General features: G+C 51.6%; 1 protein-coding gene across 4 annotated transcripts in view; it reads right to left on the reverse strand.

The window, feature by feature from the left end:
* DOC2B (double C2 domain beta) overlaps positions 1–13,130 on the reverse strand; it is a 33,304-nt gene extending 20,174 nt beyond the window's left edge. Inside the window, exons 1-3 of one of the 4 annotated variants that reach the window (XM_061470276.1) lie at positions 12,898–13,130; positions 11,442–11,990; positions 1,545–1,624 (exon numbers count right to left, since the gene is read on the reverse strand). In XM_061470276.1, coding sequence (XP_061326260.1) covers positions 1,545–1,624; positions 11,442–11,772 — 411 coding nt within the window. In that variant the 5' untranslated portion in view covers positions 11,773–11,990; positions 12,898–13,130. Of the gene's footprint in view, positions 1–152; positions 467–1,544; positions 1,625–11,441; positions 11,991–12,259; positions 12,314–12,897 lie in introns of those variants that run through there. The other 3 variants (XM_061470278.1, XM_061470277.1, XM_061470279.1) reach the window with 3 other exon arrangements.
* Positions 13,131–25,272: the final 12,142 nt, after the last annotated feature.

Consider the following 25,272-nt stretch of genomic DNA (forward strand, 5'->3'; position numbering starts at 1 on the left):
TAGCCTCAGCCCAGGTCCGAGGGCAGTGCACATCCCGGCACTGTGCTGCGGCTTGTGCACATGGCCCCTGGCGTCCCTGGTCACCACATCACCTTCTCTACACCACTACTTCTAACAGCTACACCGATGGCAGCCAGGGTCCTGGCCCTTACCTTTCTGTAGTCAAGTTTTGGCAGCTTTCCCCAGGCGAGAGATGAAATGAGAGCGAGCAGATGGCAATGTAAATAAAAGAGAAAAATGGGAGAATGAGAGCAGAATGGAAATGAACAGGACTCGAACGCTTGAATGTCAGGGCAGCGGGGGGGGGGGGGTCTGCCCACCCTATGAGTAGGGGCGATGCCAGTGCCATGTGGTGCTCCCAGCCCCATGGGATGGGGTCAGCAATTGCTATTCTGTTCCGCCAGCCCTGCATTTGCTCTCGCTGATGTTAGATCTATCACTTGCCGCTCGCAGGTCTCCTTCCTCTCCATCTTCCACCCACTGCAAACCCAATTAGAAATCTCCTCCTTGGCACCGCTCCTGAGTGCGCCAAGGGAAGCCGTACCCAGCGGCTGCCGGTGGATTCATAAGCGACAGGCAGGGGAGGAAGCAAAACTGCCTCTGCCCTGCACAGGGAGCTGTGGGTGCTGTGCTTACCCCCCAGCCCGGAGCAGCTCCAGGCCTGCCTGGGTAGATGCCTCCAACCTCATCCCCAAAGCCAAGCTTTTGTGCTTGTGGTCTTATTCCAGATGGGAAGAACCATGGGGCAGGAATGTGCATCCTCAGCATCCAGCTTAGCGCTCAGCACAGTGGGCTCTGGTGTGAGGGCTGCAAATAAGCCAGTTGCAGCTGGAAGGGAGAGGAGCATCCTATGAAGGCAAACAACATGGTCTCAACCTCCAGAGGCTCAGCTTACAGCCTGATACCCTGCAGTTTCTTCTGTCTTCTGCAAAAACCCGCTACCCTATCCCAAGATGTACAGGGACTTGGGTCTTCTTCCACCAACCCATCTTTTGGGGTCCAGCCATGTTGACCTGGAGCCCTTGCTGCTCTGGTCGTCCTGCATGGAGAAGCAACGAGGAACCAAGCAGCACCCAGAAGCACCTTTCATGGGACCAAAGGGACCTCAGTTATCTATTTCTGCTTCAAAATGTGCAAAAGAAACCCTAATTGCCTCAATCACACAGACAGCAAAGGAACTGAGGCAGAGCACTTTGTGGCAATGATTAGCAGCATTTAAAAGAGCCATTTATAAACTGACAGCCGGTCACAGCGTCAAGTAAATAACAACATCGGGTTGGGTGCTTTTCTAAAAGCATCAATAGCTGCAACCATCTCACCACGGGGATGAGCAGCCGTCTCCATCCTGCTGGAAACACTCTGGAAAGCAGGGATGGAGGGGAAGGAGAAGGCAGAAGCACTGGGAGTCAGGATGAAAATGAAGTTGGCAAAGGGAAAGTTGTAGTGGGGGACATCAACAGTCCCTGGTGGCCTCAGAGGACAAAGGTGGCCAGCTCTGGGCACACTTAGTCCTTGCTGTTCACGCACCCAGTGCTAAGACATACCTTGGCTTTATTGATCGTGCAGTGGAGAGCGTTGTTTTCCTGATCATAGAGCAAGCTGAAATCCAGCGTCCCCAGAGTGGCTGCAAAGGATAAAAGATGTTATTAACCTGCAGCCCAGCAAACACTGGCTTTTCTCCCTCTAAGCACAAAAGGAATGGACAAAGACGCTAGAGAAATGGCTGCAGACATTATAAAACATAAAACATCCTCCTGTAAGCCTGTTATGAAACACGGCTTCATGCTGGGAGGTTGGTGGGGCTGTTACAGCCCTGGAGAGTAGAAAGAGGGATGAATGACTGCAGCTTACCCCAGCACTGTAGTCAGTGCAGAGGCTTTGCCTCCATGGGCTTTCACACAGGTCACCCCCATCTATCAGCAGGCCCACTGCAGCCAGCAGCTTCCATCCCCCAGGAACTGAAGGGTTTTGTCTGGGAGGATCCAGGCACAGACCCACTGTCAGCACATCTACCCCCTCCAGCACTGTGGGCATTCCAGAATGCATATTTGTATACTGAGACCTTCAAGCAAATGAGCCACCAATGGGATCCCTTCCCAGCTCCAATTTGGCTGCAATCTGTAAATTAAACCCAGTGAGAATGAAAATACTTTTATGGTTAAAATAAAAAACACCTGCAGCTTTTAATCAGAGCAGCACTCCTTTATGGCACATGCAACCCTGGAATAGCAGTGATGGGGCAGCTCCTGGGACGGGACCACAGGGAAGGGGCAGGAGATCAGAACAAACCAGAAGAGCTTCAGCAGCAGAAGTGTATTTGATTTGAGAAGGTCTTTCCCTTTGGATGATCTGAGCAAGTCACGCTAATCCAGAGCGGAGGAAAAGTCTTAAAAAGATGTTTTCCAAAACCAGGATTTAACCTTCTCCATGGCTTCTGCACCTGATTTGCACACCAAAGCCCAGACAAGGAGCGGCATCTCCCAACACAACTTCACCTGCCACCAGCCTTGAACTTCCACAGCAGTTCAAGACCTGACAACCCACACTTTTCCATGCCTACCTTTCCAAAAGGGGTCTGCTGGAGTGCTGCCCTGCCGCCATGCAGCATCCCACCACTGTTTCCAAGGAAACTGCACCTTCGTGCAGCACACAGGTTCAGAGCAGGGGGGAAAGAATCCAAAACAAAAACCAGAACAATTTTGTTTAATATCAAAGCAGGGTTTGCTGCCTGGGAGGCAAATTTGACAAACTTTATGGCACGAAATAATAAGTGTCAATAGTCTCTGCAACCAGGCACCCTGGGAGGTGGCAGGTATTCAGGGGACTGAAACCTTCCTGCTGCAATTTCACAGTGATCTTCCGGCCCAAACCCAAGCAAGCTACAGGTTTGCCTGCTAGCAAATAAAAATCATTGCTCTGGAGCAAACATCTTGCCTTCAAAGCAAAGCAAATATTCAGAGCTATTTCAGAGCCAGAATAATGTACCCCCCCTTGTCCTGGACTAATTTCATGGCACATTAGCTACTGGTTTAGGTAAGTTATAAATCAGTGGGGTTTACCTGATGGGGCTCAGGGAAGATGAAGTGATATGGGATGAGGCAACACCTTGTGCATCACCTCTGGTTTTGGCCGATTGGGCATTTCCAAATGTCCAAAGTTGCTCTGCATCATGCAGGGAGGAAGAAAGAGCACAGCAGTGCCCAGTGTGCTGGTGGCTAGATGCCTCTGCCTGGCGACGGGGAGCTCACAGCCACATACAGCAGCATCACAGCACCAACCGGGGGGGCTGGCACAGCCCACTGTGGTGGGGTGGGTGTAGTGGGAAGCTGCACAGCACACGGGTGACAAGCAAGTCAGCAAAACTCCACTAGTCTGTGTTTTCACTGGAGAGCGGAAAATGAAGCCTCCGGTTTCGGAGCCTCATCATTTCCACCTGCCCTTTAATCAGCCGCTTCCTGCCCGCTCCACCGCTTGGCCCTCCCAAGTTCAAGCTGTTATTTTATTTTTATCACAGAAGGAGGCCCGTGGCTTATCCTGCTGGATTGGGCAATTTATAAAACAAAAGCTTGGAGTGAAAACAGCCTTCAGCCAGGAAATAATGACAAAGCCTCCTGTCCCCTCAGTGCCACAACCTTTGCCTAGGGTGAGGGCAGCAGGGAGCCCTGTGCCAGCAAGACAGGCATCACCTAAGAGCACAGCAATGTGTTTTGTAAATGGGAACTCAGGTCCTGCTGCCCAGCACCGGAGGTCCATGAGCAAACCTTGAGCAGTTCCCTTTCACCCCAGAGCTGCCAGCAGATGGGAGGGCATGGACAGGGGTGAATGCCTTTCCCCAGCCCTGCTGTATTCTGTTCCCAGCTCTCTTCTAGCCCTGGAAGGGTTTTCCTCTATACAGGGGTATTTTTTCATTGACAGTGAGTCTTGATTCCCAAGGAAGGATCTGCCTTCGGCAGAGGGATGTTAAAACATTAGCAGCACATGTTGTGCTAATTGTTTAAAGTGCAGCCGTATGGAGATGACAAAAGGGATCAGGCTAACTCCAGCTGAATCCAGGGGTGGGAGCCCTGCATCCCACAGCAGCTCTGTGTGAACCCCTAACGGGACCACAGCCAGCCCTGTGCTCCCAGAGCGGGGAACACACCAAGTGAGTGGCCGGGCAAGCCAACACCAAACACCAGCATGGGTCTCACGACCCTCACTCCTCCTGCAGACCTGCTGTCTCCAGACACCAGGACTGGGACCGAAGCTGGCCCCAAGCAAAGCCCTCTGCAAAGTGGCTGAATCACCCTTCTTTGATTGATTTCCCCTTCCCACCCATCCTCACAGCTGAGATGCATCTTGATTGTGGTTTTAATTAAGGGAGTAAGTGCCTAAAAAAGCAAAGGGCAGCAATTAGACTCCAAGCACTGTTACTAGACATATTTAACTCGACTGGGCTATTCTGAACACTGCCCTCTAATCACACAGGCTGCAAATAAAAAAGTATAAATAAATGTTTTTGTCAGGCATTACAAAGGCAGCTTTACGCTCTCCAGACAGCAGGCAGGATGTATCATTATTATTACAATTATTCTGCTCCAATGATAAAATAACCATTAGAAGAGCTGAACTCATTAGCAGGTTCTGACCTTCTTTCTTCTTCATGAATTGGGAGAGATTGATGGGAAGGTGCCGGCCAGGGTCTGGCATTTAACACACGTTCTAAAAAGGAAAATAAATCTGACTTGCACAGGAATGCGGCCCCTTCTCCCCCTCACCTTTGGGCATTCTGATTAATTCAGTGGGCCACAAAATTATCAGACGGCAGCATAATGGAGAGATGCATCTCCGGGCTTAGCCACAGGATACAGCGAGCGCCTGGAGCCCGTGGGCATCGCTGCATCCCAGCACAGCTCCGCTGCACCCGTGGTGGTGGAGTCGGCAGAAGTTGTCTATTGCTGACATTTCCCATCAGGGCCCAGGGAGACGGGGAGGCTGAAGTAGCTTCTATTTCTACCTGAGGGATGAAAGGCAAAGTACCGCGGTAACTCTTCTCTGCTTCCTTATCCAGCCCCTGTCTTTCGGGCTACGTACACTTGCCTGGGCTGCACAGTGCAGCAGATCTACCCCTTGGTGACCAGGGACACCCCAAGAAGAAGAGTTTCTCAGCCCAAGAAATGGCCAAGATGTAAAAGAGGCATCGATGCATGCAGAACAGACCCACAAGTTTCAGCAAAGCCCACAGAGGAAGGAAGTAAATGGGCTCCTTACCTTCCAAAGTCAAGGAAGCTTTCACAGCACTACTGCCATTAGAAAGCCCAGCAAGGCTCTACACTAGAAGAAATTGAGGTTTGCACAGAAAAAAATATCACTATAGAACTAATTAAAAGGAAGTCCAAGGGCCTTAAGTCCTCTTGCTTATCAGCGTTGCTGCTCCCAAGATAACCTGCTCATGGATTTTGTGCCAGGGAGATCAGAGTGGAGGAGTAAAAAGACTGCTGGGGATTGTCTGGATTAGCTCTTTCTTACAGAAAGCACAGGTTCAGTAACCTTCAGACTGGGTATTTTTTAATGCACTATAAAAGACAGGTCCCTATTCTTCCATTGCTTTAATTTTCCTCTGCAATGGAGATAATTTTAAAGGTCCTGAAAGGCAGCAAGTAATTCTGCGCACTTACAGCCCCATGTAAAACGTTGGTAAATGACTCCTCAGGAAGAACAGAAATTATTTCTTGCCATTTCCAAGCAGGGCTACAGAAGATCACTCTGGCAGGCAGCTGTGTGTACTCCTGCTTCCCTGGATGTGCATCAGTGCCTCAACCAGGTCCAGTGGCACACATGGGGCAGCTCCAGGACCAATTCTCTGGGCCAACACAGGGACCAGATCCAGCACACAGGCAGGAATCCCTCCTTCCTCCAGAGCTCCACAGATGTGGTTGAATTCAACAGGACCAGGAGTGAGGAACAAACACAACTTTTCTTTCTTGCAACTGCTCCCTGCCTCATCGTGGGTTTTTAATTTAAAATCTATGGCAATTAATATTGCCTCATTTTGGAGACACAGCGCCAGCCCCTGGCAAGCTCCAGAGCATGGAGCTGCTTCTTTGTGATGCTGGTTGATGGATGCTCATCAGCTCTTCTGTTTTCTCCAGGAGGAGTGTTCAGAGGAACACTTATCTGTTCAGAACAGTTCAGAGACATAATTATGTTTTACAGCACTAAATGGTCCCTGATGTCAGCAGCAATTAGACTTTCGGCAATTTCAATTTAGAGATGGCCTTCAAATTTCTCCCTCTCTCTTCCTTTAATGAAAGACAACATTGCAATTAACAACCCCCCAAAATTGCCTTCAGTGTTAAATACAAAGATAAAAGATCTGGGAACCCCCTGGGCTCAAGTACATTGGAGCAAGGGGTGTCAGTGAAGGAAAGAGGGTGGCAGAGTCACCCTGGGACAGAAAGCTTCCCTGCTGGACACTGGGACCAGGAGAAGGGGAAGGGCTGGGCAGGCTGCTGGGGAGGGAGGAAGCCAGGGAGAAGGGAGACCCCTCATTAACCAGCAGCTGCATGGCTCCTTCATTAACAGAGACGCTGGAGGCCACAGCCCATATGCTCCCTCATCTCTGCTGGAGAAGGGATGCCCAGACAGACCCTGCCCATCCTCATGTGCTGGTCTTGCTGGGTGCCCTACATTTATCTCTAGCACTTTAGGGTGTCTCTGTCCATGGACACCCCCTGGGAATGAGCATCTCCAGGGGCTGAAGGATCTCTGGAGGACCAAGAGCACCCAATGTGCAACCTTCACCTAGACTGCTGATGGGGCAGCCAGCAGGAAAAGGTGAGACCTCACCAAATGCCAGCACCTTCCTGATACCGAGGTATCCTCCTGGAAACCAGACAGGAGCTAATCCAAAGCCACCCTGGTTAATTAACACCCTGTGTCACCCTTGGAAGGGCTACAAGCTCCCTGATACCCTTCACTCTCAGGTCTGACTGAGCCCAGGTCTGACACTGCCCAGTACCTACACACATTTCTTTGGCGTCAGCAGCTCGGGTTGTGATAGGGTTGGCAAACCCATGCTCCAGGCTCTGCCGAAATCAGCAGTGGTTTGTTTTGTTTCCTGTGTAAAAAAAAAAAAATACTTCTTTTGGCCTTATCTGGATTGAAAAGACGATTCAAAGGTTATAAATAGCAGTGGCAGCATATGCTAAAGAGCTGTGCTTCAGAAGTAAATATCCTCATCATTTCAGTGCACATTTCCCCTCGTCATCTCTTCTTGCCTCCTCCTGTCTGACCAAAAGCATTGCCAGGTGACTTGCAAACCCTGCATCCCTTAAGACTTTCATTCTTCTTTACGTCTTTAAACAGCCAGTAATTAATATCTGCATGACAGCTTTGCCTGCCTAATTATCTTCTTTGCTCAGAATGAGAGTCTTCCTAAATAACTTCTGTGTCGTTGCTTGCAGCAGGCGTCACGAGCAGCCATGCACCAGGACAGGCCTCTCAGCTGTAGTGTGAAGTTGTTTTTATGCTGCTGCAGCTCAGGAGATCACAAGCCTGCTCCACCCATGAATAAAGCTGGACATGCTATAGAACTGGCTGGGTTTGTACACATATGAATAGCCTCGGAGCACTGGCAGGAACAGTATGGAGTAACTCTTCCATAAACACCAGCTCCCGCTGCATCCCCTTGCTCTCAGGCTGCCTCCCCATCTGAAAAACCAGAGCCAAACATACACAGAGGAGGAAGGAAATTGCCCAGCACAGTCCACGGCCTTGCTCCAAAGCCAAACAGCAGCTCAGGGAAATGAAGCGTTTCTTCAAGGGCTAGAAACTTGCCTGCGCATTAGAGAAGGGTGGGAGCTGCCTCCAGTGCTGTCCTCGGGCAAAGAGAAGCTGCAGCAGTGCTCCCTCAGTGTCCACGTTTCTACCTCTGCGCTGCTTGTGCAGAGGTTTCTGAGACCCTTAAAAATCCATCAGGTACAAATTCACCTTGGTGCTGTGGAGGGGAAAGCACAGGCACTGGAAGGGCAGGGATTTCGATTGGAATCAGGGGAGATGGGAGGCAAGACCCAGCTCCTCGCAGGTGGCACATTGCCACCTAGCTGGCGTTTGCTTATTTTCCTTGCGAACCAAGTTCCCCCGGCAGCATGCCGCCTGGCTGGGTGGGAAGCATCCCTGGCGGCTGCGGACCCCAGGGGACACAGCACTGCTGCTGTCAGCAGGCACCAGCCAGGGGAACCAGAGATGAGGTGACAGCCGAGTGTCCCAAGATAGGAGGAGCGAATCCCCTTCCCCTTCCTTCCCAGCCCCAAATCCCTGTGGGTCCTCCACTCACAGCAGATGCTAGCACTGGTCCAACAGCACAAAACCACCCTTCTGCAGGGTTTGCACCACACGTTTCCCCACCTCTCCTGCCTTCTTCCACCTCCTCAGCAGTTTCATTAGGGACAAACCTGCTGCGGGAAGAGACCTGCTCTGTACAGCTTGGGCTCCAGTCCTGGAGCATCCCTGCAGACAGAGGATAGAGAAGGCATAGAGCAGTGATGAGTTCTTCTTCCAAGAGCCTTGGGATGGCAAAGCGTGCCAGCCATGACCCTGCAAATCCTCACAGCAGCGCTGCTGGCAGGTCTGACGGGAAGGGCTGGCTCCACGCAATTCCCAGTGCTCCCAGAGCCAGCCCCAACATCTCTGCTCATTATCTGCTCTGTTAGCTCCCTGGCCCTGCCTGCTCCCTGCCACTCGCTGCATTCAACAGGCTGGTTATGGCTGCCCCACCGGGACCACGCTTGTTTTCCTTGGCACTTCTACAGCTCCCCTGAGCGCTGAGCTCCCTGGCTCCACAGGGCTGCAATTGTGGTGCCCTGAAACACTGGCCTCAGCCCTGTATGTCTCAGAGCCATCAACCTGAGCCTCTGCAAATGTGTCCCAGTGAATGGTGCCTAAATGACCTGCACAGCTCCCTGCAGCCCTTCCAGGGAGGCAGGGTATCAGGCAAAGAGGCTGGCAGCTGCCATCCAGCCCCTGCCCAATGCCACCCTGCAGTGCTGCAGTGACTGAGCAGCACAGTCCCATCACCCATCAGGCTGGTGCTGCTGGAAACCCAGAAACATCAAACTGGAATGAGCATAGGGGAAACCCAGGCAAATGCTGCATTTCTCCAGGCAGGGGCAGCTCTTGTCCTCCCTCCCAGCCAGCCAGCACCATCACAATGGTGTTGGAGGAGAGAAACCTACAGGCAGGTGGCACAAACGGGAAGGAGCCATCCTCTACTCCTCCCAATGGATCCTGACACAGGAAAATCCCTCTCCCTGCACCTCTGTGAGGCTGTGCTGGGAGCATCTCTGGGGAATGAGGTAAGATGAGACCTTGCCCAGCAAGACCTTGACTTGTGGGTGCTGCACCCAGGCTCCAACATCACCATCCCTGTGTGTCACCTGAGGGAACTGTCACAACCTAAATCCCAACCTGTCTGCTGTACAGGCGGAGACAGGCTCCCCAGGGGGAGTTTAGTGCAGGTGACTAATACAGCAGCCCTGAATCACCCACCACGGGATGTGGGGGAGCTAAAAGCCACTCCATAGCGTAGCGGATGGCTCAAGCCAGGCCACTCAAATCCCCTCCCAGCTCCTTGCCTGGAAAATGGGGCCAGCGAGCCCTCGCCTGGCTTTGCCACTTGGCCACTGAACATGGAGGAGTGACAGTCTCATCCTGCCCGTTTATGCCAGCCAGTGCCCTGAGAGCAGCTGAGGCCATCCCATGCTGTCCCCAGAGCTGTGACACCAGCAGTCCCACCTCCCCGCTCTGGCACTGGTGTGCTTTCACCCGCCACATCTGGCAAAGCAGACCCAGCAGTTTGCCTGACACCTGTTACGCTGTAAGAAACACTCTTCCTAATAGCAGCTGGGGCGAGACAAACACCTGCCGGCCCCAGCACTGAGTCAAGCTGCTTCCAGCAGCGCTGCCAGGGCTAAATCCAGAATGCAGTGCCCTGGGCAATTTCCATACAAGTGCTCAGTGAAAGCGCTGCACCCCATGGCCCCAAGTGCTTCATCTCCCACACACACCTCTGCTCAAGAAGCCCAGTTGCTCTCATTTCTATTGCTGGGGTGAGCAAAGACGATCTAATGATGAGAGCAGAAAATAACCCAAATCCGGTTAAAGTCACTGTTAACTGCCTGGCTGGGACAAACGCGGCTTAGCAGAGATGTTCTCCCTGGGAGCACAGCGGTTCTCAGCTCCTGCATAGAGAGCATGACCCTGGGATGGGGAGAGAGGGAGCATTGGTCTGGCTTGTACCCAGAGCCCCAGCCTCTCCCAGAGCTGGTGGTGAGCAGGCAGAGGGGAGCACAGGGGTGGCTGTGCCACCCTGCAGCAAGCACAGCTCTTGGGGAGCCCTCTCACACTCCAGGATCTGGCATAGATGGCAGCAGCCCAGGCCAGCCCGGCAGAGAGGGAGTGATGCCGGGGCAGGGCTGTGACATTTTGCATAGGAAAAGCCCGACGTTGGGCTGTAAACAGCTCAGCGTTGTGGGAGCTCAGCCTCCCCTTCCCCCAGGACGAGCATGCAGCACTGTTCAGCAGCACTGACTCCCTTCCTCAGCATCCCACAGCTTCAAACTTCATGCTCAGTCCCTCGCAGGATCTGGCCCCTAAAGGCTGGGCTGAATGGAGACCTTGAGTTTTAACCCACCTCAAGGAAAGCAATGCTATCCCAAATCACCGTGGCTGGCCGAGTCTGACACAGCTGCTTTGCAGCCTGCAAGGTCCAGCAAGCTGAGTGGGAAGGATGTTTTGTGTGGGAAGGGGTTAAACCTCACTGCAAACACCTGCATCTACCAGAAGCAAAGCCTTCTGTTCAAAAGCCCACCCCCCCCCCCCCCCCCCCCCAACCTCACAGAGGGTTCTGTCTGCAGCTGGAAGGTGAGGAATGGCACACCGGAGTTTGCTGAGGGAGAGGGCAGAGATTTCCCAGGCAGATATCATTCCCAATGAATCTCTCCGATCTGGAGCCGGGTGATGCTGGAGTGTATCACCAGCTAATCAGCAGCGTGGCTAGAGCAGGCTGCACCACCGAGACAGATTAACCGAAGGGTTTGAACCCAGCTGGCAGCCTTTGGAGGCAAGCAGCTGAGGAGGGATGAGGTTTCCACCACAAGAGCAAAGCACAGCAACTGGTGGCTCTTGGGAGACTTCCCTAGTTTGGGTTCAGCGGCCAGCCTAGCTGCAGCAGGGACACTCCCAGGGCCTCCCTCCACCCAGGGCAGCACCGAAGCAGCGCGGTGACAGCCTCCCTGGCTAGAGCAGAGCTTGTCACTGCTGCAATGTAATCCCAGGGACAGACAGTGTGGCCAGCAGCCGGGCAGGGTGCAAGGCTCAGGCAGTAACATGGGGGACCAGTCCCTAAGACCCACCCTTCCCCTCAGCACCCAGCAAACTCCTATGGAAACTTGGAAACTCACTGCAGTCATCGGACTCGTAGCCCTCGGGGTCCACCACCTCCTCGGGTGCCTGGCACTTGGCTGGCTGCTCCGTGGGTGTTGTGCCATATGCCCCGAAAAGCTGGTCCACGTCCTCATCCTCTTCGCGGGGCGCCTCGGCGGGGCTGACAGAGGGCTGGCTGACAGCGGAGCGCAGGGTGCTGCTGCGGCCAACACCAGCGGGGAGCCCGCGTGGGAAACGGGGGAAGTAGTCGGAGATCTGCTTGATGGGTTTGATGGGGCCGGGGCAGACGTCAATAGCCATGTGCTCCTGGATACTTATGGTCATTTTCTCTCCTTTTCGGAGTGTCATGCATGCGGCTGTCGCTGCCAAGCCTCGCCGGAGAAGCCCGGACCGTGCGTGAGGGAGCCGTGAAGTTTGTGCTGAAGGAAGCAGAGGCAGGTGAAGGGGGAGGCTCCGGCGGGCACCTTACGTGGTTCTCGCGCCCTGAGCCTCAGACGCCGCACGCATGCTGCTGCTGCTGCCGCCAGCTCCAGCTCTCACACAGCCCCTGATCCTGCCAGCGCTGCCTGTGAATAAATGAGCGAGACGGAGAGACGGATAAGAGGCAGGGGGTGGGCTCTCGGGTGATGTCACCAGCTAGCAACAAAGCGGTACCCAGCAGCGGAGGAATGAGGGCTGTGGCCGGCCCGCACGGCCGCCAGCGAGGGCGGCCAGCCCCCTGCCTCTTCCCCAGCAAAGCCCCGCTGTGCCCGAGGGGAGCAAAGCAGAAGCTGGGTCGAAGCACACCTCCCTTCACCCCATCTCCCTGCCTCAGCAGGGTGAGTCCCCACCAGACCTCTCCGGAGAAGGGAAGGTCATCACGCAGGGTCAGGAGCCGCTGTCCTGTTGCGTTGCGTTCCCTGGAGCTGGAAGCAGGGCTGTCCCAGCCCCTGGAGACATCCCAGCTCACAGCACGGGCGAGCCAGAGAGATGCTCTGTGCATACTGAGCAGGGGCGCGGGTGGCACGCTGCCCACTCACGGCTCCAGCCACACTGCTGCTCAAAGGGGTCGCCCTGATTCAGTGCCCTGTTGCTGCAGCAGGCTCCAGTCCACACAGCAGTGCCCCCTCCAGTGCTCAGCACCAGCTAGGCAGGCTGGGTGAGCCACCCACAGCCTCTGGGGCCGGGAACGCACAAGGGACTGAAGCAACACATGGCACTTGCTCACAGCACAGCCTCTCCCAGCCAGTTTGTGGCTGCCGGCATAGAGCAATGCAGCAGGTAGATCATCACAGAGGAGAGAGCAATGAGTAGGGCGAGGTCTCACAGCCAGTGTGGCCACGCTCAGCACTTCTCTGGCAACCTTTCCGGGCAGGGACAGAGCCCCATCACCAGCCAGGAAGGTCACAGGCTCCCTGCAGCCTGCCACAGGCTCCTGGGAAAATGCCGAGTTGTGGCTTGCTCAGGGAGTTGGTCACAAACTGGTGTTTTTACCTAATCTCCTCCTGGGTTCACATCAATAAATCTCAGGTTCCAAAAGCTACTGGAGGTGGACTTTTAAGCAAGGAGTGCCAGAAGCGAAAGGCTGTGAGAACATGGAGCAAAATGCTGCATGGAAACTCACCTTGCCCAGGAAAACGTATCTGAAGTATTTTGTAGGGACAACTCCCCCACTACAAACTTTCTGCTGACTCAGGTGTGGTGGGTCTGGCATGAAGCTGGGACACCCACCACCACGTAACGCTGATGACAGTCCGTACCACCAGGTACCCTGACAACACAACAGATGCCATATATCAGTGCACACAGAACTGCAGTCTCCTGCAGGCAGGCATGCAGATGTCTATTAAAAATAAAGCTCTGTTCTTTGGAGAATTTTCCCCCAAACCCAGCAAAATCACACCCAACCTTTTTGTCAAATTAAGAACTCAGTTTTCACTCAGGTTTTGGTAAATGTTAATGAACGTCCCTGACTCATAACATACTGACACTAGGCAAACCACCCTAATTTACTTCTCACCAGGAAGCAAACATTTCCCTCCTGAAGCATCCAAACTTGTCATCTCTCTGTACCTAGGACATGATGCACACAGATGCTCTAATGATCTGCGAGAATGGTGACCTCTCAGCTGCTCCTTCCTCTCTCGGCCATACATTCACCTCCAGGCAGCTCCCACCTCTTCTGTAGAGGTGATGTGTGCTGCCCTGCCAGGAGACAAACTGCTCTCCTGCAACAAGGTCCATCAGCAAATCCAGTTTAACCCCCTTCCCACATCCAAGGACTCTGAGTATATTAATTCAGACGGAAATGCCACCTGCTTCACATTCACGTGGCCGAGGCTGAAAATCCTGCGGGTGGCAAGATGATGGGTAGGAACAACACGGGAGGCACAAAATGCTGCCTCCAGGTTTGGAGCAGCCTGAATGTGCTCATCCACACAGGCTCCATCTTTGGGTGCAGCATCCAGGATGCAGTGTGGACGCAGACAGAACGAACAAAAATTGGGCCCAATGCCCAGAAAATAGCAGCAATTCCCTCTAAGAAAGGGCAAACAAATAAATAAATAAGATTAAGTTATATATGACAGCCTAATATTATTATCATCATTACAAAAGCATCATTATTTTAAATGTTTCCCCATAGAACATGAGACCCAAATAGACAAGGATTGTTACACAGGTCAGGAAGTCAAGGTTCTGGGGGCTAAGGTGAGCCCCCTGAGCTCTGCCTGCTCCTGTATCATGCAGCACCCCAAAAGCTGCCCTGCAGTGCTGACAGTCCATAGCCAAGGCCCAGAAGCAATGATGGGAGATGCTCACCTCACTCAGGGATGCAGAGAACAACCAGAGACACAAAGGGCAAGGTGCAAATGAAGACCAGATTAAGGGAAAAGCAAAGACAGAGCTGAAGCAGGCAAACCTCCCTGCTGCCATGGCAGGACTGGCCCCCAAAGGAGGCTGCGTCCCCAGACTTTACAGACTGAAAGAAACAAAACCAAGACTTGCTGCTAATAGTCCAGATGGGACTTTCTAGTCTCTGACTGATCACAAGCCTACTGAAAGCAGCTGGAGCTCTCCCTTAGCTTTTAATGAGTCCCAAAGCAGCTTGCTTTTTGATAAACCACATTTTTCTACCTTCTCATACTGCCTGAATATTTCCTCCTCAGCTGCACAGCCTAGTATTTACTGAGGGCTCCCCAAATATGGCACACCCAGGCACCTAGGACTGGCATGACACATGACAACATGGAAGGTAAAAGGGACAAAAATAGAGAGTTGAGCTGGGAGACAAAAGTAGGGCTCGGAGATACAAAGCCAGTTTCCAGGTAAAGCTTTTAATTCCCACCGTCTGTCTAATGCCCTGGAATGTGACTTGATTTGATCCCTCGCTCTGCTGGGGTGATTCAGAGCTACTGTCATTGCCTACACACACGACCTTCATTTTCCTGAAAGGGGGAAAGATGGCATCCTTGCAGCCCCACAAGAGCAGGGGGAGACAGTTTATATGTTACATTGCTGAGTCCAGCACTGGAAGTGAGAGCCCTGGCTGCAGAGAGCCAAGCCTCTCTGCAGAGGGATACCCCATCCTTGCATGAAGGGAGGACATCCTTTAGAGAAGGCGACAGTGGCCGTCACAGAGTCAACATCACAGCAGGAATAGGGTGATGGAAAAAAAACACATTGTCCCTGTCAACTGCCACATTTCCTCCCAATGGTGTGTGCAAGCTGGGACAAGATCCTGAGCTCAGCACCCATGACAATGCACTTTAGTGGCTTGTTCTGAGGTGCAACAAAGAGATATGGCTGCTCACATCAGATGAGGGCATGGGCTGATGTGCCAAAAGCATCCCATAAAGAGAGCTGGAACACGGATTGCAGGAAAAATCACTCCAACTCCAGCCCAGACTCAGAAAAGCATCGATCCCAGGACAGCCTAATCCAGGTTTCATTTCTATGTTGTTCTGAACCAGGGAACAAGCAGAGGCTTAAGCACATCCCAAGCAAACCCTGTGCCACTCACTCACCCCATGCCCAGGGCAGAGCCATGCAGCAGCCCAGCTTCTGTGACCAAGGAGCCGTCCTGCTGGCGCTATGCAGACGGGCAAACAGAAGGAGGATTCCTACAGCAAACAAAACAGTAGCACATAGATTAAACATGCATCCAAAAATACAGGCTGTCCTCAGGACACACTTCAACCACATTTGTTTCAAACCCTAAGCATCAAATTCTGCTGTCTGTTACTCCAGGTTTATATCAACAAGAACAGGGGCTGATTCGAGTTGAACCAATTCCTTTCAAATGAAAAGCACAGCAGCAGGACTGCACATCCCATCACTTCCCAGAGTCAATGACTGACCCACGGCTTCTTTATTTAAACTTTCTCAGCTCAAACCCAAACAATATCACAGAAACCTTCTGCTCTGCTGCTGGAAAAGACATCAGCCTGAAGAGCGCGTAGATGATGCCAAATTAAAGCCTTGTTACGAAGCCGGGGGGGACTCACACTGCAGGTTGGGAGCAGGGAGGTTTGACAGTCACCCAGGGAGGTGACACAAAGCAGCAGAAGCCTGCACAGCCCTAGTTTGCTTTTTCCCAACCATTTTAAGTCTGTGTTAAACCACAAGTACCCACAGCCTCAGGCATGAGAGGGTGCCAGCAGGTAACACCAGCTCAATCTGGTCGCAGGGGTAGGGAATATCAACACTGCCAGCCCAGCTCTGCCGACACTGCTGGAAGAGACCCCTCCTTCCCTCTGGGGTGACTCAGGAACTCCATTGTCTTCAGTCCACCCTGCTTGTTGTATGAAACATTTCTTCTTCGAATAAGCTTAGCTCCAGTGTGGCTGTGCTCATGGGAAGGGGGTTAATTGGAAAGCAACATGTGCTTTGCTCCTTGGCTCACTCAAGGCACTGTCTTGTGGCTGATGCACAGCTATTGCCAGTCAGGTTGCTTCCCCTGAAAGACCTCTGCCCTCAATTGGTGGGGAGGCTTGGCTGAGCCCACCAAGTGCATTGTGAACCCTACCTGGTTAAACACCCCTTTCATTTGCTAAATAAAGCAATAATAATAACAATAACTAGGAAACTTGGCTAAATAATCCTAAGAAGCTTACTCCAGGCTGTACCGATTAAGGTTCCCCAGCAGTGCCTATGTCCCAGTGCACCCTGGTCCCCACTGCTCCTCTGCATGAATAATTCCGAGGTTATCTGTGCTACAACAGGCCTTGCTAACAACCATCATTCAATAAGATTTAACCAGCAATTATTAGCTGGGAACAAAATCACTGTGGTAAAATACAGCCCACACTCTATTATAAAGCAGACACAAACAAACCCTATCAGAAAGCTAGGCAAAGGGCAAATGCCAGCAAGAAAGAGCCCTCTCCCCTCAAAATACTGCTGAAGGTTCCCAGAGACCTTGTGAAACACCCAGACAGTAGCAAGGGTGGATGGCGTCTTCCTCACTAGCACTTTGCTACCCACAAATGGACCTGCCAGGGAGTTTCCAAGAGGATACGAGGAGGTAGGGAGGCATCTGCTCTCATGTGGATCTTCAGTGCCATTCAGGATGGGCCCAGAATAGCTAAACTTTCAGAAGGGGCTGATGTTTAAATGTGTAGCATATGTTGCCATTTCAATGTGAATCCCAAAATAGTTGGTGTTTTGTTTTGTAATCTTAATGCACTGGTTTTTGGAGTCCTCTGAAATACCTTCAGGGAGGAAAAATATTGTGCACCTGCATCCTGACGTACCATTTCCAACACACTATCAACCACAATAGATAACCAGCTGCTGTAAATATTAGGAATGAGCTTTTCTTGACTTTTTGCTCTTATTTCCCTTATGGTTCTTGAGTTCCCTCTAGCTCCAGAGCCTTAGCAGGGTTTTGCCATCACAAGGCCAGGCAAAGCCACCTTTTTGCATCATGTTGGCTCTTTTTGTTATGTGCCTGTAAGCTAAACATAAATTCAAGGGAGGGGAGAGTTCTGTGTAGCATCAACTCTTATTAGGCTAATTTTATCTGCTCTCAGTGCCTTTCTGAGCTGGAGTCAATGTCCTCTGAGATTATCCAGCTGCTGTGTCTTAGTAGTTTTACCCTGCTTTTACCTCTTCCTGATTGTCTCCCAGCTGCAGGAGGATGACAGCATCACTTCTCCAAACTTCCCAGGTAGCTGGGGCAAAGCCTGATGTTTATTCTGCAGTAGTATCTTACCCTACAGTAGTATCTTACCCTACAGTGGCTGGGACAAACAGTGAGCGTTGTCTTTGGGGAGTTGCACTACTGCCTTCTGTACACTCAGCTCTTCAGACTCCACAGATGTCCAGAAACAGAGTTAACATCAGGATTTAGGGCCCAGCCCTGTTGCTATGGAAATTGCTAGACTTTCTGCTCACATTTTGATGGGAAGAGGCATTTCAGAAGTCACCACTAGCTTCCAGAGTTAACGCAGGTGAAGCCAAGTGAGGGCAGAAAGCAGCCAAGCTTCATGGAGGTAAGGGGAGGACTGCTCCCACCCCATACTCCAAGAACGTGGAGCTGGATGCAAGCAGAGGGAAAAGGCCACCGATAACCGGCAGCATCAAGACGATGCACAGTGAGCTCTGGGGATTCATGAAATAGCATCTTGGTTTTGCAGAATTAAAGAGCAATTTGGCTGCATTAAGAGAGCATTATAGCTGTTCCTCTCCCACATACGCATCAGGCTAACGACATCCTGTCAAAAGCAATCTAACCAAAGCCCCCGTTCAGTGCTGATAGTGCAGTAAATGTACCTGTCACAGCCCTGCAATGGCTGGTGGAGCTCTGTCCTGACTGCTGCTCCTCTAAGCTGCTGGGAGTTGTCCTGTCCATCCCTGGACCATTGCCCCAGTGAGCTACAATGGAATCAGCTGCCAGGTCATTTTCCTGGCCCCATCCACAAATCCCAGTATCATGCTAACGTTGCAAAAAGCAACACAAATGAAAGAGCAAAATGAAAAGCCCTGGAGTCATGCAAAGGAGAAGGCCAAATCCATATCTACTATGGGGTCAGGCTGCTGGAGGGGGCAAATAGCCTCAGCTTACCTGAACTGGGCAGGGCTCTTCAATTTTGGACTTCAAGCCTGGGCTGAGCCCTTCCCAGGGGCAAGCAGCTCGGAGCGATCCACGGCTGCCAGCCAGCACGAAGCTGCAGGAGCAGCCGGTGACGAGGAAGCCCCGCAGTGCCCCGGCAAGCGGCTACACCGGCACCTGCGGGTTAGCAGCAACGAAATCGAGGCCACAGCCGAGACAAGCAGACTCCTGCCCAGAGAGCAGCTTTCCCGTTGGCGCTGAGGAAGGCGAGCCAACCTGCAGGATCCCTCTCCTTTCACATGGACAAGCTATTTAGCTGTCTGACCTTATGTCACCCGACCCAAGGCAACGCAGGGCAAATTTCCATTCCGCTGTGGGGAAGCCCGAGCATTTTCCAGCTCTGAGTGAACCAGGGAAAACAGAGCTGCAGAGCAAAGGACAGACACCAACCAAAAGAAAAAAGGAGACGGAGGGAGAGGTGGACAGGTACAGGAGCATGGTTCACCATACAAACACTAAAACTATACCCATCTAAGGGGGGGCACCTCCCAGGTCATTAAGCAGCCAGAGGAGTCACTAGATGGCCCTGCTAGTCTTGTTCATCTGATCACAGCAATGGATATTAAGAAATGCTAGTTCAGGTACTCTGCAGGCTGTTGTGGACTGTGAAATCTGCTCTGTCTCCTTCTGGGAGGAAGGGCTTCCCAAGGAGAGCACAGCAGCCAGGTGGTACCTTGGGCAAGCACATGGAGGGGACACCCCAGGACACATGGCACCTCTGGGCCTCACCAGAGAGGTGAATGGTCCTTCCCACTCCCACCCTGACCTGGGTGTCCCCTTCCCTCCCTGAGACCTGCTCCACTTGCCAGGGACACTACAAGTCTGTGCCTCAGTGTAATCATATTTACAGTGATGGGTGTAAGAGCCAGGGAACCATATTAATGAGCATCGTGTTGCTGGATAATCATGACATTAGCATTATTGGATTAGGACATTTGCATAAATTGGGCACGAGCTGCTACCTGCATCAAGACATATGTTTACATGAATTTACATCCATTTGCATCCCAATGAAGCTTGTCCAACTGCATCCTCAGCAGCTTTCTGGGTGACCAGTCATGGTCATTGGCAGCTGAACTCCAGGAACCGTCTGCTGCTGTCAGGCACAATACCAGGCCACCCAGATACCAAAAACCCAGCAATTTTTCCTTTTCAGGGTCTTAAACAGGTTACACCTCAGCTGGGATAGGCACACCCCTTGCAGGGGTAAGGCACCCCCAGCCTCAGCATTGGGGTCACTCAGGCTAAACCTGCCCTCTTGCCACTCCCCATGGACTCTGTTGACTCCCAAGAGCCCAGCTCCTGGGTCCCAGGGTAATGGGCAATTAAATCCATCCTACTCACAGCTGTGAAAAGAGCTCAATAAAACACTCCCAGCAGGCTGCAAAGCTCAGGATTTAAGAGGCCAATAAAGGGAACCCAAAATGAACTCTTTTTCTCTTCTTTTTTTTTTTTTTTTTAAAATCGCATGATCTCCGATTCAATTACTTGATTTTACAGGAAAGGGGAGACAGATTCAATTACTTGATTCCTGATTTCTTAACATAGAAATATGGACTCTGCATCCATAGATCACAGAAAGACAAAAATCCCTTCGAAGCCGCATTGCAACAATTTGGAGGCATCCTCTGATTTATATGGCTGTAAGAAATAAGCAGTTTCCCCTCCTGGCCTCTTCAGCAGAACCTGCTCCAGCACTAAAGTAGTGCAGTAATATCTGAGCGCAGAGTCCTGCAACCCACCCACAAAATTACAGGGCGAGAGGCAGGCAGTGGAGCAGCTCGCTGACTATCTGCCCCTAAATGCCTTTCTAATGTAGAGCTGCAGGAGGAATTACCCAGTCCCTTCTCAGACCTGGTAATTACGAGTTGGGATGGATCAGAAGTGCATGCTCACTCCCTGGGCATCTCCAGCCCCAGAAATTGCTGCTGTGCTCCTTCCAAACACTGACATGAAAAGAGGCCAGCCTGGCAGTGTGCAAACCATTCCCATCAAGACTCAATAACCACAAGCCTCACCTCCACCGAAAGCTTTGTGAATTACAGTGACTTATCTCCAAGCGCTGGCCTGCATGATGCAAAGAGCTAAACCCTGAAGTGCCCTTGGGATTAAACATGCCTGAACTAAGCAACAGCAATGAGAGCAGCAAGTCCTGCAGGGAGCTCGGTGGGAAGTTTGCTGGGATGTGGTGAACTGGAGCAGCCCTCTCTCCCGTTACCTGGTGCCATGCAAATAAAAGCACTGCTCAGACAAAAATCATCTGTTATTTTCGGGGTCTGTTCACTCAAATCAACCCATATCCTCCTGGTTTCATGCCACTTCCTGCAGCTGAAGAAACTGGAAAGTCAAGCAGCAGCATTAAGAAGCTGCTCACTTGGAGGAACCTGGCCTGCAGGGACCCTGCTCTCAGCCTCACCATGCCCAGCAAAGCCTTGTCCCATCTCACAGTTGGATCAGCTGCATGCTCGCATGGCTGCACAGCATCTCCCAGTGAAGAGGGACCAGCCCTGTCATTGCAGCATAGCAGGAGAGGGAAATGGCGTGTCCTGTCACTGCCCAGTTCCCACCCACCACCTCTGCCACTGGCCTTCAAAGCCTTTACCATTGCTCTGCTTTAATGACTCAAGTTATTAAATGGGGACATTTTAACCTGTAAAAACCATGATAAGACCCTTGGCTGGAAGGCAGCTGAGAAGTTCCCAGTGGATTTGGAAAATTCTTACCCTTTATTCTCAATAGAGTGTATTGTCTTTCACCCAAAAGCAGTGGTCAGTTCCCATATTTGGAACCTTTTGGGCTCACAAAGCACATGAGAATTAGAAACCAACCTGGCAGAGGGGTCAGAGGGACTCCATCTCAATGGGATGGAGAGCACCAGAATCCCTGGCTAAAAAAAATCCTGCTTGGCAGAACACATTTGCACATGATTGTGTCATTAGGTGCTAATGCCAGCTGTTAATGCTTAATGACTTTGTGTCACAAGCAACGAAGGTGGGCTCCCAACATGGCAACAGGAGAAGGGAATGTACTGGTGCATTGTTTCCAGGATATGGGCTCAAGCAGAGGCAGAGCACTCACGTTATTTATTACCGTGTAGATGGGCTCCTGAATGGCGGCTGCGGAGTGTTTGATCAGCCCAGGGCTGTCAGCCTGGCTCACAGCTGGATACACCAGATAACAGGAGAAAATTAACCCCCTTTTTCTCCCTCTCCTGGCCTCTCTAGTGGGCCTGCCTCAGAAAAGAGAAAGGAGGAAGAAAAAACCAAAAAGCCCAATAAATTAGGTCCACTGCTGTACAACCCACAGCCCTGTCCCTTCAGTGGGGATGTTGGACCTCCAGCAAAGATTGTCAGGCAGGGCCTGGAGGATGTGGAGATGAAAGTTCAGGGATGCAGTCCCTGGCATAGGAAGGGAAAGAGCCCATGGAGCAAGGCAGTGGTGATTTCCAGCTAAGGAGGAGCAAGCACAGCCCGGCTCAGCTCCAACCTTTGCCCTGATATTCCCAGCCAAGCCCCAGGCAGAGCTGAAGCAAGGCAGAACCAGGAGGGCAGAGCCAGTGCCCACAGCAGAGAGCTGTGCTCTCCTGGCTGCAGCCCGAAGGGGCAGAACCGGCCCTGTGCACAGTTCTGGCTGTCCTTGCATGGTGGTTTGCAGACCTTGACGAAGGAGGGGCTCAGCTCCCACGGCCATCCCTGCCCCCCTGCAGCGTGTCTCTGCTTCCACAAGCTGCTCCCCCATTGAACAAAACCCTTTTCTCTGCCTTTCCCACACGCTGGTGTCTCGCCCACCTCTTAAAAACATCTGTGGGACTGAGCCCATGCTGCAAAAATATGATTCCTGTATACTCCCCTCTCCACAGAGGCAATGAAATGGGGCGCATCTGCTTTCTTCCCTTCTTTTCCAGTCCTTTCACCCTCCTTTCCCTATCTTTGAGGAACAGATGCACCCATTCATAGCCATGCAAAAGAAAGTGCGTATTTGCCTTTCCAACTGCAGTGCAGCTGGTAAAGCACAGGAGGGAAAATTATGTTTTGTATGAATACACAAATTATCTGCACTGATCTTATTACACTTGAATAGCAAACCGACACAAAAAAGAAAACATGAAAGAGAAAGGCATTGTTTGGTCTGTGCCAATGTAGCTTCATTATTGTTTATCCCCTCCAACCACTCCATCATCCTAATCCCACTGTCTCCCACAGCGACAGGTCACTAACGGTGATCTCCTAAATAGCATGATACTGAGGCTCCCAGAAGGAATACAGCAGGATGCAAACCTGGCGAGGCAATGCCTGGGAGGATGGCAGCACCTCTGGATGCTTGCCCTGCAATTCCCAAGGCAGGTCCAGACCAAGCATCCCATTACTCACAAACATTATCGTATTGGTGTCAAAGGATTCCTGTTACAGTGGTACCAATTAGCAGGGTGCTGGAATACACTGGGGTGATACAGAAACAAAGGCTCAGTAACCCCCTAACCCAAATCCTTGCAGATATTTATCACATGAATAAATCCCCAAAGCCCACAGCAGAGCTGTACAAGAGGGTGCATGCAGGGCAGAAGGCTCCCCCATGCCTTGATGATCATCTTTTACATAGGGCCAACATATGTGGCTCTGCAGGCTCAACACCTCGCACTGGTGGTCCTAGCTCACTGGGCAGCACTAGAAGCAGAGCAGAGAAGCACGAGCAGCTCACTGCAACCCCACATGGGGCATCCTTCACATTCAACCCTTGGAGCGGGGCTGGGTTTGTATCCCAGCCACTTGTGAGTCCTCTGCAGGGAACAGAACTTGTTCTCCCTCCCCAGCCTTCCTCGAACACAGAAGGGAGAAAAAGCCCTTCTTTTAACATTTCCACATGGGAAGCGACCTCTGTGTTCCAAGAGGACAGGAACCAAAAATCATGATTAAACACATGAGCTCCACCACACAATAGCTTTGCAGTCCCTTAGATGCAAAGATGTCCACGACTACCGAGGGCTCAGGCAGGACAGTGTGAGCACTGCACTCCTCCCAGGTGCCTCCTAGGCATCTGATCAGCCTAGGCGACAACAGCTAATTCCTCATGCTACACACAACACAGTGACTCCAGCAAGTACAGAAAAACAATCACAAGGTGGAAATTCAAACAGAACACGAGTCACCTGCTATCAAAACAGGGGAAAATTGGCAAGTTTCCTACTTAGCACTTACTACATCAAGGCTGTTCAATGATGCTAATTAAACAGGTACCTCCCAGACATAGCCAGAAAGATTTACATCCCTAATTTGCATTTCTCAGTTTATCTTTCTGTCCTCCAAGGCACCATTTTAATGGTCACGGTGTGATCGCTTGGAGGAGTTTAATTTTGCATGAGTGTCATTTGAAGATGAAGGTCTGTCCCATCAGTGTCTTGACAATTGCTCACCCAGGGTCCAGATCTTGCCCTCTGCTCTCTTGCAGCAGGGCTCAGCTGCTCTCTGAGATTTTCTTCGTCTCTTGAGCTTGGCTTCACTAGTAGACATATAAATAATGCTGGGCACAGCCACTCGCAGCGATCCAGCTGCTGTCCTTGTCCAGAGGCTGGGTATGTATCAGTCTGTGGATTCTTTTGGGGGTGAATGAACCTCAGAAATATCCAGCACAGAGCCAGCACCAACAGCTGATCTGGGGGACATGTGCAGGGCTGTTAGTACAAAGCAAAGCAGCACTGGAAATCAAGGACCAGTCTCAGAGCTGTGATCTCTCCATGCAGCTCCAAAATCCAGCCCCCAAACCCAAGCCCAGAATGTGGCTGCTCCAGGGCAGCTCCTGAATAAGTGGTTACTCCAGTGGGATGGTGCAGAGCAGCAGGAGGGGAGGGGTATAATTGCAAATAATGAAAAGTGGCCACACCACTGTGATAATTAGTGTGAAAGCAGAAGTCATTCACACTCAGGAGGGGGAAGGTGTCTCTGCCAACACCCCTTGCCCAGATGGCCCTGATAAGGCTCTGATTAGCTGCAAGTCTCCAGCCCCAGATAATAACTGCTTATAGTGATTAGGCTGGTAACAGACTTGATGAGAAAAGGGAGGTGGTGACACCTGTTTGCTTCATTTGGTCAACTACAGAGTACCTGGGGAGCATCTAGGAGTAAACAGCTTATAGCTGGTGGCCAAGAGAGGGCTCAGAGCACAACAGTTGCTGTTAAACCGATGCAGTCCACAACAAAAATACTTTAAAACCACAATCCATCCTTCCTGGCAAAATACAGATGCATCACGTAGAGGCACTCATTCCAGAGAGGGAACACAAGAGCAACAATCCCTCCAAGATTTTGCAAACAGCTTCCAGTGCCAGACAGAAATCAGTGGAAAGAAAAGGAAACACAGCGGATGCCTTACAAACCTACAGAACCTCTGCAAAGCATGGAGGTGAGTGTGTATAGCACTCCTCGAAGGGATCTGAATTCATCCCTCAAATGTGCAGCTCCCAGGCACTGATCAGAGTAGCACTCTTGGGTGCTCATGGACATCTTAAGGGCTGCTTGGCAGCAGGACGCAGGCTACAGCAGTGCATTACACCAGCCATGGGGCTGGCTCCTTTCACGTTTTGCTATGAAGGTAACGAGGAAATATTTGTACAGGGAGAAATGTGCAGGGCAGGGGTGTACAAGGACGGCAGGCAGCACGCATTGTGTTCCTGTCTGCACTGCTATGGAGCTAGACAGAAAAATCCTCATCTCGTGCCTCCCCAGCATTGCAGGCATTTCTAGCACTACCTGAATACACTG

This window comes from Pezoporus flaviventris, unplaced genomic scaffold (assembly GCF_033815535.1).
Source record: "Pezoporus flaviventris isolate CSIRO_AGI_PZ_B2104156 unplaced genomic scaffold, CSIRO_AGI_Pfla_v1 ptg000063l, whole genome shotgun sequence".
NCBI classification, from domain to species: Eukaryota; Metazoa; Chordata; class Aves; order Psittaciformes; family Psittacidae; genus Pezoporus; species Pezoporus flaviventris.